This window comes from Megalops cyprinoides, chromosome 1 (genome assembly GCF_013368585.1).
Source record: "Megalops cyprinoides isolate fMegCyp1 chromosome 1, fMegCyp1.pri, whole genome shotgun sequence".
In the NCBI taxonomy this organism is placed as follows: domain Eukaryota; kingdom Metazoa; phylum Chordata; class Actinopteri; order Elopiformes; family Megalopidae; genus Megalops; species Megalops cyprinoides.
The window spans coordinates 69,081,248-69,097,226 of record NC_050583.1 but is presented as its reverse complement, the minus strand read 5'-3'; the positions used below and the strand labels follow the sequence as shown (position 1 = coordinate 69,097,226).

The window sequence follows — 15,979 nt, the reverse complement described above, 5'->3', positions numbered from 1 at the left end:
CAAGAAAAAATATGCCTTGTCTTAGGAACTGCTATACTTAATTGCTTATTACATGTCCATTTGTGCAAATTAAGGAACCAAGGCAGAAATTTTCACATGTTCAAATGTACTAGGAGCGTGACATATTTAGAAAACAAATTCATTGTGATATCCATGTTAAATCCATTTGGAGTCAATTAAAATTTCAACATCCCACTTGAAAATAAGAGTAGAGAAATTGTTCCAAATACCTCTGTTAAAAAAAAAAAAATTCTGCATTTAAGCATACACTGCCTGTCAGAGCCACTGATGTGCACATTCACATAAATACTGTGTTAAATGTTTGTCAGTGAACAGGCAAGCTTGAGGTTAGCTGGATAAACAATGCTAGCTAGCTAAGAAATAAGACTATGGTCCTGTAATCTGCCGTTCAATGAGTAATCTCTGAATATCCTGCATAAAATGTAGGACACATATGATTCAAAATGCAGTCATGACTACAAAGTGTGGCAGAGAAAAAATGCACATAATCTGGTGACAAAAACAGAATCTGTATAATTACTAGCAAACCAGCTGTGTTGACACAACTGTCAGTTCCCAATCATCTAAACTGACACTGAGTAACCGAAAACTCTCTTTTCCTGATCTTAGTACCACGTCTTCCTCTTCTAATGCAAAGGAAAAACTCTGATCACTTCACTGTGAGGAGACAGAAGTTCAGACACCTGTTTATAATACAGTGTGCACACAGTTCAAAGATGAAGGTGAACCACTCAGCTCAAGCAGAGACAGTTATTCAACAGCACACATTTTAGTGAGTAATCCAGAGGATATAAATAGATTATCCCAAATTTTCTGCAGGAGAGAGAGCGAAGATGAACAGCAGTGTACAGACTACACATCACTGCAGTTGCAGGAAGGAGAAGATTGCAATGGCTCCCTAAACACTTCTATCATATGCCCTGAATTCTCCTTGATCAGCATGCTGACCTGAGCACTGCTGTTGGGTTGATTTCCCTGAAAATGACAACATAGAGGCCAGTCTACCATGCTCATGCATATGACTTTTTCAAAGGGGGTAGAAGATCCATCGTGTTACAAGCTCAAAATTCTAACTTTAAAATGACCACTTGCAGCAATTCAATTACAACTGCTTACTTATAATATAAATGATCTGATCTAAACATTTTGTTGTACATTTTCTGTATAGGCTTTAAACCTTTGGATGTAGACTTGGGAAAGGACCTGCCAAGGGAGCCTAACACCTGTGCAGACCTTCACTAATGAAGGACAGCAAATGTAGGTACTCTACACGCCACAATCTTGCTTTACGTTTTCATCAAACGGTAGAGGAAACGTACTAGAGGGGAGGGACAGCAACAGAGGACAAAGTACAAAGCTAACAGATGTACTCAATTAACAAATACCTTTGGATGTAATCAGACAGGAAGGAAAACTTCCTGAAATGGAATGAAAGGGTCGGGTTTTTCGACTGCTTGTTTGGTTTTTCAAGAACATGTCTTTTATATTTACCACAAATCTGAATCATAAGTTCAAAACTACAGAACTGTTTATAAACTATTATATAGTACATATTCGAAACTTCTGTATTATGATTGAGACCGTGGTACCTGTCTACGGTAAGGCAGACCACAGTGCAAGATACCAGCACACAGCCTTCATCTTAAGTATGATTCAAACAGTAATTATTCGTTATATCAGTTAAGCCCCTTCAGCGAAACAATCGCCTGCAACTGGGTACGGTAATAATGCGTCTTCAGCTGTGACTTGATGGAAATTTTACTGACAAAGAGAAAAATGAACCATCGAGTATTCCAGCTCAAAGTCGACAGCAACCTTTCTCATTATCTCCATTCTTTTAAATCATGACTCGGTCTTATCTAAAAAGTCTTCGGCATTGTTCCCTGTTCTCGGAATTGAGATTCGGATTTCATTCGGAATTGAGATTCATTTGTTTCATCAAATGGAATGCAGGGGTTAATCCCATACAGACGGAAACATCTTGCATCAGGATGTTAAACAAGAAAGAGGGACTATAGTCTACATAATCAGCTTCGTCCCCAACTTCAGAAAACACTTTTTTTTCGAAGATAACTGTAGCTAGCTCGTTATCTTGGTTACATTGACCCAGCTATATTTTCGCAAAACCAATTACATGCGCTTTGCTGTATCGCTAATCATATTCAAACCACTTAACAGAGCAAATTCGATACTTCCAAAATAGCATTGTAGATGGAATGTGCAATATGAAAGAGTGAACAACCAAAATTCTAACAAGCTCATGATTTCGCTGACCAGTTCATCAATTCTTTGTGGCGTAGCGGGCTGGGAAGACCAGCTGCTTTAACTCCAGCGAAGCCAAAATGACCATTTCGATGAAGGAATTTAATCCGACACTTTGGTTAGCGAGTTAAACTTATCGCTAGTTAGTTAGCTAATCACAGCAACAAGTGTAACAGCAACATTGATAACGACACTGACACAGATATGAAATGCCTTGTTCCTCTGCCAAATTAATTTGCAGGCTTTTCACAGTCTGCAATCTTAGCTTGTCGACTATACATCGATATCGTTATTACTAAGAGTGTAGCTAGCTAACCACTCCGTGAGACAAAGTAGCTTGCTAGCTACAGCCATATAACGTTGCCTACCTAGCAACTTCATGAATTTCAGCTTTCGTTGTCTTACTTGTTATAGTCTAATAAAATGTGACGTACCTCAAAGCTCAAATGATTAACTCTATTTCCACAGAAAACTGTGCACTAAACCTTAGAGCCGAACTCTTTCTGTTTCTAATTTCTAAGAAAAGTGTTGACAATCCTACCTTGCGATTCATAGCTGTTCCCGAATAGAAATAATAAGCGATGCCAAGCACCCATAGAACGGCGAAGCATAGTAATATCCTAGACTTCCTTCGCATAGCTGTGAATTGAATGTTAAGACACCGATGTTAGAGTAGGCTATGTGTCGGTCTGGCGGCTTTCGAACAGCCAGCTAGCTAAACCCCCGATGTCAGAAACCCTACTGCTAACAAGCAAACTGTCTAGCTGTCTTGTCGCTGGTACTGTGTTCAGTGCAGCTCCAGCTGCACAGTTGGGATTTTGAGAGCAGGAAACAGCCAACATCACGGGGTTAAAGGGGAAAGGGTAACCGGCTTAATCCATTCTCACTTCGCAGAGACAGAGCAGAAAGGGAGACCTGTTGGATATTGTGATTCGGCTACCTAGTTAGCTTGTCACAGCCAACCCATTTCTGAGGGGATTTTTTTTCTTGCAAGGTAGCTTGAAACTTAAGGTCTAGTCATGAGTAGTCAGAGCCTGAGGTGAAGTTACGTCGATTTGTATTGCTAGGCGCAGACTGTGTTCGAGGCTGATTGTCTAATAAATCGGAAAGTGATTTTGTTTTAGCTGAACTATGATTATAGCAATGCAAATATTCTGATTAATATCGTTTGTTCGCCCGTGAGCTGTCAGACCCAGATAAATATGCAATCCGCAGCTCAATGAAACAATTAAGGGCTCAAGTGGAATGGAAACCAGCTTGGAGTCTTGGTCCCTTGGACCAGGACTGTGGGATACTGTTTCCTCTGACGTCTAGTAATTATTGCCAGAGGTAGACACCCCAGCTCCAGAAAGTAAAAGTCCTGCCACGTATTTATGCCACCCATGCACTACACCAGCTGAATTTAATTAGCAAAACTCTTCAGCCAGGTAGAGGAGCTAATTAGTGAAATCACCTTGTTTAGTTTATGGGTGGAACAAATACGTGGCAGGACTTTCTGAAGCCGGGGTGTCCACCTCTGATTATTGCAAACTGCAGTGTCATTAGTGTAAAGATGAGGATTATATCTTATCGCTTTTGCACAATTCTAATAATCGACAAACCCATTATTTTCATGTCGGTTATGGCTCCTTGGCTTGCACTTCACCATTGCCTGGCATTTGTGATTCCAGGAGCTGGCGATCCAGACTGTTTTCAGTCTGATTTGTGGGATGCAGAAATCCAACAAACACCTGCAATGAAAACACCCATGATTACATAAAACGTTGTCATAAGTATATCTTGTCAAGTACACAGAATTGTATAAACACATTAAACTGCAAAGTCTTTTTCAATACTAAGGTATAGTTCGAACGCTGGTGTATATACTCAACACGCAAGATAAAATTAATTGGGAGTGCCTTTTACTAATTACATCATATCATCCTCCATACATCAAATGATTGAAATAATTGTCACAAAGCATGTCCCCACATTGTGCCATAGAAGTACCAAAGTTGGGTTTGTAATTACTTCCAAACATCTCTTGAGGCATTGAGAATAACTCAATTATTCAGTTACAGATGTTACACATTACAATTATTCAGTTACAAATGACTAACTATAAATTGGTCAGGTATTTATATTTTGGCACTCTTCTTCTCCAGTTAAAATATTGTTATATACACTATATGGACAAAAATATTTGGCCACACCTGTTTTTCAGGGTTTGGGTTAGGCCCCTTATCTCCAGTGAAGGGCAATCTTAATGCTTCAGCATACCAAGACATTTTGGACAATGCTATGCTTCCAACTTTGTGGCAACAGTTTGGGAAAGGCCCTTTTCTATTCCAACATGACTGTGGCCCAGTGCACAAAGCAAGGTATGATGAGTTTGGTGTGGAAGAACTTGACTGGCCCGCACAGAGCCCTGACCTCAACCCCATCGAGCACCTTTGGGATGAACTGGAACGGAGATTGTGAGCCAGGCCTTCTCGTCCAACATCAGTGCCTGACTTCATAAATGCTCTACAGAATGAATGGGCACAAATTCCCACAGAAACACTCCAAAATCTTGTGGAAAGCCTTCCAAGAAGAGTGGAAGCTGTTATAGCTGCAAAAGGGGGACCAACTCCATATTAAAGTATATGTATTTGAACACAATGTCATTACAGTCTCTGTTGGTGTAATTGTCAGGCGTCCAAATACTTTTGTCCATATAATGTAGTTGTCTTGTGTTACAACTCTTCACAGCACCTATCTTGTTAAGCATTGCAGACCTTGTAAGTTCCCCCAAGGTGCAAATGGCCTGAGGTTGAGGTGCCATTATTTTCCCCTCTGGTCACAGTGGTGCATGAAGCAGCATATGGGTGCTAGAGCTGAAAGAGTAAAAATGCTTTTTGTGTTCTATAAATAGCAAGATCAACACCCATATTCAATGTACATTCACACGGAATGCACACTTACATCTAAATATATGCAACTAGTAATGCCTTGAATTACCCGTCATCCTTTCTTTGCTGTGCTTTATGGCATAAGGAACACACCCTCTAAATCACACCGCTCTGCATGTTGCTTCTGGTCTCCATTCTCAGAGTAGACACTACTTCAGCTCCTAGCCCCTGGAGATCCACAAGCTTCAGAGTTCTAATGAAAATGCATTTCACCCAGCAGCTGATTGACACCTGGGAGAATAAGTGACTGAAGTTGTCATCTAATCAGTTTCTTATAGTACATAATTGACATCTGAACTACAACAAAAGCAAGGCCCATGTCTATCTCCAGTGGATGCCACTGCAACTTTATATCTAAGAAGCAGAAATTCCACATGTGATATTGCAACAGTGCAATGCAAACCTTTTTAGAGAAAAGCTTTGTGCCCACTTTAGTACTTGGTACAATTAACTACCTGCATATTAGCAATGCACTATCTCTTACATTTCATAATCTCTTAAACATGCACCTCTATATACAATACTGCATTTTCCAGTCTTCAAAATGTTCTTTCATCTATATATTTACTTGTGCTTAGAGCCTCTGTTGTACAATACTGATATAATTTAGGATGTGTTGACCTGACATTTTCTGCATGAAATGTCAGCAGAGATCATAATTATTTAGATTTGTGAAAATGTGGAAAACACAGTGCAGAAATCTGTGAAGCCTTAGGGTTCTGCCCTGAGACAGAAGGAGTTTACCAAAGCTTTTCTCTAAGTGGTCGACTCATAGCTCCAGTCGAAAGGGAACAGATGGTGTAACATTAATAAACGATGTGATTAGTGTGTAGCTCTCGGTGGGTGGGGGCATATGATGTCACCACTATGCCACAACCAAGAGCTTTGAGGCTGTTGCTCAAAGTGTGCTGCACGCTGGGAAAATTACTCATCCCATTTCCTGTTTGTGTAAATTCGTGTTTTTTTTCCATGAAAAACTAGGCACATGTTCCTCCTGACATCTGAACTTCCATTTAAATTCAGATTAACTGGAATATAAAAGGGGATTTTGAATATTTTCAGTCATGATTATGGTGGGCCATTCATCAGAAAAATTGTATTACATTATTTTCATGAATGCTATTTATGGCATTAATTGTTAAGGTTCCTTACTTTCTCTCATTGCAAAATATATACACTTGATTCCTTATTGTACTCATATATTCACTGTATAGTAAATATTTTGGCAAAATTATTAAAACCTCTTCAATTAAACATAAAGGCCTATTTTTGTTTTTGGGATTATTTTTGAACACTTTCAATTCATGCATTAATCTTTCTAAATGCAGTGTTGATATTTTCCTTTATAGGCAATCAACTGTATTTTTCCCTGTTAGAATGAATGACTCAATGAATGCATCAATGAATGTTGATGTATTCCTGCTTGTGTATTTAATTTTAGGGTTTGAGACACTCCCTTGGGGTTACTGAAAGAAATATTTATATCCAAAGGTTCACCTGGCCTCACCACCTTCTACAAATGGTATTATTGATGGGAGTCATTTGTTATTGGCAGAGGAACTGACTTTGAAACAGGAATAGCAGATCTAGGCTTGTCCCCAGAAAAACCTGTAAAATATTTTTACTCATCAATCATTAATGCTCCTTGTCACTTTGATTTCAATTATGGCTGTTGCCTGCCATTATGCATTAAAACCAAAGAGGGTGGTGATCCACATAGAATAAAATGAATGGTCTTTTATTCAAAGAGCCTTTGTGTTACAATTACACGCAATGAAAATATCATGTTTAATTGCAAATTATGTGCATGCTGGTTGTTTTTGATTTGGGAGGGTGGACTGTTATTAAGGAAAGTAATACTTGATTGTAACAATCCAAAACGAATTGGAACATATTGTGACGTGTTGGGGGAATGACAGAGCCCGACCAGCATGCTTTGCGGACTGAACATTCGTATATGTACAAAGTTGCCCACTGTGACTGTGGTTCGTAGTGTGTATAGTTAGTCCCTCCCCTTTTCCCTAGTGTTGAGTTCTTGTGTTGTGTTGCTAGTAAATGGCTGGTTGGCCAATTTTAAGCAACGCTCTGCGTCATTCTTCTCCGAACCCCGCGCAAGGGGGCTGCTTCTACTGGCCGGGGTATCGCCAGGACGTTGAGCTGCATGTCCGCTGCTGTGACTCCTGCAAGGCCCAGAAGGGGCCAACCCGGCGCTCCCATGCCCCCCTGCAGCAGTACCAGGTGGGGGCCCCAATGGAGAATGTAGGCGTGGACGTCCTGGGCCCTTTCCCCACCACCAACCAGGGGAACCGCTACGTGCTTGTGGCCATGGACTACTTCACGAATTGACCCGAGGAGTACGCGGCTCCCAACCAGAGCGCCGCCACCACAGCCAAATGTCTGGTCAGCGAGATGTTCTGCTGCTTCGGTGCGCCGGAGGAGCTGCACAGCGACCAGGGGCGGAACTTCGAGGCTGAGGTCTTTGGAGAGGTCTGCCGGCGGCTGGGCATCGAGAAGACGCGGACGACGCCACTCCATCCCCAGAGCAACGGGCTGGTGGAGCGGTTCAACCGCACCCTGGCCACCCAGCTTGTCTAAGGCAACAATAGCAAGGAAAAACTCCCTAACTAACAGGAAAAAACCTTGAGCAGAACCTGGAGCCCATCTGCTTCTGGTCGGCACTGGGCAGATAGAATTACAGAGAATACTTAAGTTGTATAATGTACTTAACTCAATTGAATTATATAGACCAGGGGTGTCCAAACCTCTCCTGGAGGGGCCACTTGTCCTGCATGTTTTAGATCTCTCCCTGCTCCAACACAGCTGATTCAAATGATCAACTCGTTATGAACTCCTGAAGCTGCTGAATAACAAACTGATCATCTGAATCAGCTGTGTTGGAGCAGGGAGAGATCTAAAACATGCAAGACAAGTGGCCCTCCAGGAGAGGTTTGGACACCCCTGATATAGACAATAGTAATTACACAACAGAGTAATTATAAAATGTAATCCTGGAATGTCCAGTTCTTGGCACACAGTTGGCTTGATAGGTAGGACAGCCAGGTAGCTGAACTAAAAATCGGGATGTGGTGCTTGAGCTACAGCGAGCTCAAGGAGCCCGCAGCAGGGACAGGAGACAAAATGGAAACAGTGATTAGTGGATATTAATTGCAGGAAAGAAAAACATAAAGGCAATGAGGGAGCCGAGGGGGAAAAGAGATGCCTGTGTGTAATAAGGAAAAACCCTGGCAGATAAGCACTATGGCAGCATACCTAGGGGACGAGAGGCAAGGGACCAGTACAATCATGAGGGCGAGCCTAATGATACGTTTTTACCGAACGCAAAACGGAATTTCGCTTGGCTTTCCTCGCGCGGGTTTGATCGCTTGCCTGAAAAATGAACAAGCGAATTTCGCGCAATGTCACTGCAAGCATTTTTGATTGCCAACGCTGCTAGCAGGTTGCTGAAGAGATTTCTGGAAAGGGGCGTGCCTTCTAGCCCTACTTGAAGGTGATTGGCTTTCGCCAGGCGAAATTTTCACTCGAGTTGAACATTTTTTAACTCAAGTAAACCGTTGCGAACGCTCATGTCGCTCGCAGTTTCGCCCATTCGCCTCTTGCCATTGACTTTTCATGCATTCGCGTAGCTCGCAAATTTCTCTTCGCGGCTTCAGGCAGTCAACGCCAGATCACAGCCGGATCAGCTGAACATCAGCTGAGTCACCAGGCCATGATGTAGTGACAGCAATTACCACTTAGTCCGCCAGAGACTCTACGATCCATGCCAGCGACATGCCGTGTCCCTCAACTAAAAGATTTGATATAAAGGTTAAGATTTTAGCCTAGACTTAAAGATGGAGAGAGAGTCTGCTCCCCAAACCTCAACGGGTAAATAGTTCCACAAAAGAGGGGCTTGATACGGAAAGGCTCTACCGCCTATAGTACTTTTACCCACTCTTCAAACAATGAGAAGTACTTTGAAATCATTGCGGTATTTTATGGGTAGCCAGTGGAGAGAGGCTAGTACTGGGGTGATGTGCTCAAAGTGTTTTGTTGTGGTTATGAGCAGCTGCATTTTGAATTAGCTGAAGGGGCTTTAGGGAGGCATATGCGCAACCTGACAAGAGGGCATTGCAATAGTCCAATCTGGATATAACAAAAGCGTGGATTAACTTTTTGTGTACTGATAAAATTTTCCTGATTTTGGTTATATTCCTTAAATGAAAGAAAGCAGTCCTGAAGTGTTTTTTTATATGTGTTTCAAAAGAGAGCTCAGGATCAGTAATGACACCAAGGTCTTTGATGGTTGCACTTGAGGCCAGCGAGACACCATCAAGATTTAATGTAATATTGGTGAGTTTGCCCCTGCTAGACTTTGGGCCAATAACCAATATTTCTATTTTGTTCGTATTTAGAAGGAGGAAATTATGGACCATCCATGTCTCATGCATTACGGAGTATGGACTCATGAGTTGATTTATTTTAGCCAAACTATGGCTCGAGCATAAATTAAAATAGTCTTCGTTGTGCAGACTGTATGAGGCAGGGAGCTCATCAATAAAGGCTTTAGTGGTAGCAGAAGAAATGGTGTGTCTAAGAGAAAATATGGACTTTTGAGTTCATATAACAAGCTAATTGAAGGTTGAAAGTCACAAGATAACGGTCTGACAGTACATGATTGTGCAGCATAGTTACTACATGGTTAATTTCAGTGTCATAAGTGAGGGCCAAATTCAGTGTATGGTTGCAGAAATGTGTGGGTTTATTCACAATTTGAGAGAATCCAATGGAGTCGATCATGGACAAAAATGCTGTTCTGAATGGATCATGTTCATTGTCCATATGAATGTTGAAATCGCCTACTATCACAACCTTTTCTGTGTTAACAGCCAGCTTGGATAGAAAGTCTGCAGATTTGGATAATGTATGTAATGTAAAATATATCAATTACTGTCAGTTTCACATTTGTATTTGCATGCATAAATTGTATAGGTACAAAAGAATAGGTGTCATCATAGTTTATTCTTTTGTTTCTACAACTCCCTTGAGTGTGTATGTGTATTTTATTGGAAATGATGCTGCTGTGGTGTGAAAATCATCACAAATGTTGTTTTACATCTTTGAAATAATTGACACTTTTACAGGGCAAAAAGATTTTGTTGAGTAGGAAATCTTTCCAATATTGCGGCCATATGCCGTGATATCCCCAGCTGGTGAAGACAGTGCATTGTTCCTCCAATGACATTACAGGCATGTGTTTGAAACAAACAGAAATTACACCCCCTGTCAGCACTCAATTATATATAGTGTATATAACATATATTTAAACATACATTTTTAGAAAATCATATTTTTACTATACATGTATACATTTGCATATGGAAATAGGTGCTTTTAATAGTTTAGTCCTGAGGGAAGCAGATGCATCCTAAGAATCAATGACAGCCTGAAATGAAAACAGAGGGTAGGTAAGTCTAACTCAAGTCATTAAGGGGATGGACTTATATGCTTGATCAGGAGCAGGTACACATTATACATGGACATTTTCTGCACAGGGAAGGCCTAAAATCAAACAAAAAAATGGTTCTCATTGTTGAGTTTGTTTAACAACAAGAGAGTATGTATTTCCTGATTGTAAAGGTTATTCACTTTGGTCCTGATATTTTTAAACATGGTAACAGTCATTAATGACAATATCAGATTAAAAGTATAACTCAATAACGTCTTCGTGTTGTGCTTTGCACAGCACTCTGTAACATTTAATCAAATATAACATTTAATCAAAATGCAAATGTAACATTTAATCAAAATGCATCTAGAATTAATCTAGATGCATTTTGATGCATTTTGATTGATTGATTGATTGATTGATCAATAGTTTGGTTGATTAATTGAAGTATAACATACAAAATATAGCAACACACATCATGAGAACATGTCCACACATACTAAATCAGAGTGGGCTTTGCTTTTGTATACTCAACATGGACATTGGTCCTTGCATCAGGCTTAAGTTTGGAATTACTTGAGAGTGGTGCACACTTTACTACAGTATATCAACATACAGACAGGTGACAAATTAAAGGAAAACCCTGAATAAATGAGTGGAGAAACATAACAAATGCAGATGCTTCCACACAGGTGTACTGCATGGTACAATTAAGCAATTAACATCCAATCATGCTCTGTGGCATGCATAAAATTGCTGAGCAGGCCCAGTTGATCTTGATTTTGGATCAAGATGGCAAGAGGAAAAGATCTAAGAGGGTTCATTGTTGGGGCACGGATGGCAGGAGCTTCAGTCATGAAGACTGTTCAAATGGCTAGTGTTTCAATAGGAACAGTGACTAAAGTGACATCTGCATTTAGATCTATGGGAAAGACATCAGTAAATAGGGTCGGAAATTGTGGTTGACGGCGCACATTTGATGACCGTGATGCTCATTTATTAGTGCGATATGTAAGGAAAAACAGAAGTGCAACTCTTCCTCAGGTGACTGAAAATGTCAATGCAGGACATGATCAGACTGTGTCAGCAAGAACAGTCCATCGACAATTACATAGAGAGGGGTTGCAGTGCATAAACCCCTCATTACAAAGATGAATGCACATTTGAGAGTTCAGTGGTTCAAAAACTATAGGCACTGGTCTACAGAGATGTGGAAAAAAGTGATATGGTCAGATGAGTCATCCTTCACCATATTCTCGACAAGTGGGCGAGTGGATGTGTGCCGTACACCAAGAGAATGGTACAGGCCTGAATGCTTGACCCGTACAGTGAGGGGGTCCACTGGCTCTGTTATGCTGTGGGGGGCATTTTGCTGGCATGGTTTGGGTCCACTTGTCCCCTTAGAGGGAAGAGTCACTGCAAATCAATACAAAGTTGTTCTGAGTGATCACCTTTATCCTTTGATGAAACATTTCTATCTTGATGGTAGTGGTCTCTTCCAGGATGACAATGTCCCCATCCATAGGGCACAAGGGGTCAAACCTGAATGGTTTGATGAGTATGAAAATGATCTGAATCATATGCTGTGGCCTTCGCTGTCACCAGATCTCAACCCAGTTGAACACCTATGGGAGATTTTGGACCAGCTTGTTAGACCGTGCTCTCCATCACCATCATCAAAACACCAAATGAGGGAATATCTTTTGGAAGAATGGCGTTCCATCCCTCCAGCAGAGTTCCAGAGATTTGTAGAATCTATGCCAAGGCGCATTGAAGCTTTTCTGGTGGCTCGTGGTGGCCCAACACCTTACTAAGACACTTTATGTTGGTTTTTCCTTTAATTTGTCACTTGTCTGTAGTAACAACATATATTTCAAAATACTGAATATCAGTTATTGCTACCTTCATTTTAGACATTGTAGTTATTTGAATATATGAATGATTATATTATTGCAATTTATATAATTTATAATCCATCCTAAAATATATGCAAATTTTGCATGTACCAAAGTAGAAAGAATTATTTTCCATGTATTGGTTTTGACAAACAATGAAAATATCAGTACTCAGATTTAGCTTTTATTTTTTAGCTTAACTAACTTCTCAACACTATTAATCATATTTGACATTGTTAGTACTGGATTAATCAAGATCTAATTCCTTTCAAAGAAAACAATGAGTAAAACATTTTTTATTCTTGGCCTGCCAGAATTTTTACAGCCCATTCCTACTATTTGAATTCCTTATTATCAGGAATTTGGAATGGCTCTTGAGTGGGGCAGAATAACTGGTCAAAACTGGTTATAAAACAATGAGTAAGTTGTACCTATAAATTCAAATTCTGAAGTATATCACTGGTAGAAATTTACTTCTTAAGAAGGCTAAGATGATAATAATTTTGAAAACATCCCATATATTGACACTCTCCATATATTAAAACAGTTAAAAGAAATCTGAATGAATGACATCAGTAAAACTTTGGCCAGTTTCAGTACCTAGAATAATGGCCAAATACCATGCTAAACTTGATTGCTGTATACTCTAGTTACATCATGTATAAAATTTTGTAAATTCAGGTGAAACTCCGTTATGAACAAGCTACACAATATAAAATTGAAAATTCAATAAATATATTTAATGAACCAATAGCCAGTAACTGAATCATTCATGAGGCTTGTTCTTTCATCTCCTGCCCATTCTTGAAAAGACAATGCAGTGATACTTAGCTGCGTGATTCTTGTCCTGGGGGGCTCCTGTGTCTCCAAGTTATTGTTCCATTTAAACAACTACAATAAACTAATCAGCCTCTTGAATGAATCATTTTAACATCTCATACCATAATTAAGATACTGAGAATATATCAAAGGAAAATAAGGTAAAAAAAAAGTCAGACTATTTCTGCACAATATCATGCCAGATGGGCTCATATGGCCTTTAAGGTGGAAATAAGGATCATTTTTGGTTGTCTGTGAGGAACAGAATATGCCAGCACAACACAGGGGGATGGTGGTGGAAAAATCGTCCACCAATGCTCTGTATTCACAAATGATATTCTGTGAAAGAGAAAGCTCTGACAGGGTATCTGTCACTATCTTATCTGTACATAGCAGCGTAAATCAGACCTAACTGAAGCTATCTGAGGACCTCTACAGAAATACAGCTTAACAACTGCAATATTAGAGGTATAAAACCGATAAAGGCACAATGCTATTCAAAGCATTTATTTACCAGCTTTCTTATGGTAGTATACTATGTAACCATGGGGCTATCCTGAACACCACCCGACCTATGAATGAGATTTCCCTGTAGCCTTATGTCTAACAGATTACTAATTCATTTCTGATGACCTATACATACCTCACTGTATATATGGGTATTGTAAGTGTAGTATTTTTTTGTCTCATTCCCTCTGGAAAATCCGTGTACAGTGGGTTGTGACAACCCTGGTTGTAAAATGCACTATTTTAAATACATTTTATTGCTGTTTTTATTATTTTCAAAATGGCAAAATAAGAGTGAATTTGACTATTGCTGACAAATATGTGATCTGAATGTCTCTTGTTGAGATTATTTCAAACATATTATTGTTCAGCCACACATCTGTTGTGTTAATCTTCTGCCTCTAGGGGATAACACCACCTATAATACTCATGAGAAACTCCCCAGAAAGTGTTAATTGCATATACCAACAATATTGCCCTTACAGGACAAAGAAATAAAAGTTTGATACTTCTAAAACTTTAACTAGTTTCAGTTACTCACAAGACAATTCTAGTGAAGGGCAAAGGAGGGTGTTTTTAGAGCTCCTTGTTGTGTCTCAAGACATCTAGGCTCTCAAACTATAGCTAATATCCTATGTGTGATTTGGACAAGTTGTACAGTAATCCAAGAGAACTGATATCCAACAATCAAGAAAAGGTTCCAGAAAAATACGTTGGACAATGCGTTGTTGATGTGTTATAAAAGTGTTTCTAAATGCTGATCTGACATCAGCTTGCCTTCCCTTTATTGACTACTCCCTCTGACTACATAGGATCAAAAGCCCTGGAGTAAATTGGAGTTTGATTTTTAACTTAGGTGAGACTAATAGTGAGAAGATTAAAATATTATTTTTCTATTTTCAAATTTAAATGGTTACATATTTATGATACATCTGATCATGCTGTGATGAAAACCAGAGGGTAGTAACAATGAAATTGCTCTATATTTGTATGTGTACTGTATTTATACATCTCCTCAAATGTGATATCCATCTGTGAAACAGTTTGGAATAAAGTTGCAAAGTGATTCAGAATGACTATAGTATTTATTTATATCACTTCAACCCAGTCTTTCATCTAAAAATGTTTTTTTTTCCTCCTGGCAAAGGTTGAAAAGGATTAGGTCCTATGCTGATGCAATTTGGCAAATATCAAAATAATATCAGTGCTAGAACATTTTGCCAGTGCTAGCATGTCATTTTAACATGCAGAAAGTGAATTTCTGTAACAGGAAGAAATGATGTACAATGCTTTAATGTTCTGTGACCTGGGATGACTGGCTGAGCTTTTTTGTTACATTAAAGAGCCTCTTTCAGTCTTTCTATGAACTGAGGAGGAAAACAAACCCACTGCACGTACTGAGGGTAAGAAAAAGAAATGTCTTAAAAGCTGTAGCTTAACAGGGAAGTTAAATGCATGAGGAATGTATATGGACACCTTGAAAGGTGCCCTCCCCCATTGTTTGAAATCCAGCTGTCAGCACGCTGCCGCAGCCTCCCATACTCTCATCTTCAGTGGGAATTTTTTATTTTCTTCATCTTGTGTTTGGGAAATTCCAGTGGGACAGCAACTACAAACTGCTAAAAATGGAGATTACCAGAGGAGAAGCACTTCCAAAGATTGCATTTTTGTACACTCACCTTTGACTGCCTGAAGAGTCTTTTTTTTCTTTTTTCAGCGTGGCTGGTTTGCAAAGCTGATGATGCACCCATGAGAGTGAGATGTGGAGTGTGTAATTGATTCAGCCTATATATATATAGAGACCAGATATCACTGCTCTTCCTGGTGTATTGCCTTTTAGCTTCCCTCTCTCTGATTTTGTTGCTGTGTTAAAACTAAGATTGTTTGGTACACTGAAAAAATGAATTCTGTCATTATTACCTACAGTGCAAGAAGTAACTAACCTTATTCAAACAAGGAACAGTGGAAGTGGAACAACAGAAATCAGTGAAAACAACACAAATCAGTACTAAGAGCATCAGAATGTTGCAGGATTTCATTTGAGAAATTAGGACAGCATAGAAAAGCCTACCACTGTGCCCAGCCACCCATGCGTCTAG

The 15,979-nt window shown here is 39.6% G+C and overlaps 1 protein-coding gene across 1 annotated transcript in view; it reads right to left on the bottom strand.

Moving 5' to 3' along the window:
* LOC118787838 (polypeptide N-acetylgalactosaminyltransferase 2-like) overlaps positions 1–3,052 on the bottom strand; it is an 89,685-nt gene extending 86,633 nt beyond the window's left edge. The window contains exon 1 of the mRNA XM_036543555.1: positions 2,825–3,052. Coding sequence (XP_036399448.1) covers positions 2,825–2,920 — 96 coding nt within the window. The 5' untranslated portion in view covers positions 2,921–3,052. The remainder of the gene's footprint in view (positions 1–2,824) is intronic.
* Between the last annotated feature and the right edge of the window lie 12,927 nt (positions 3,053–15,979).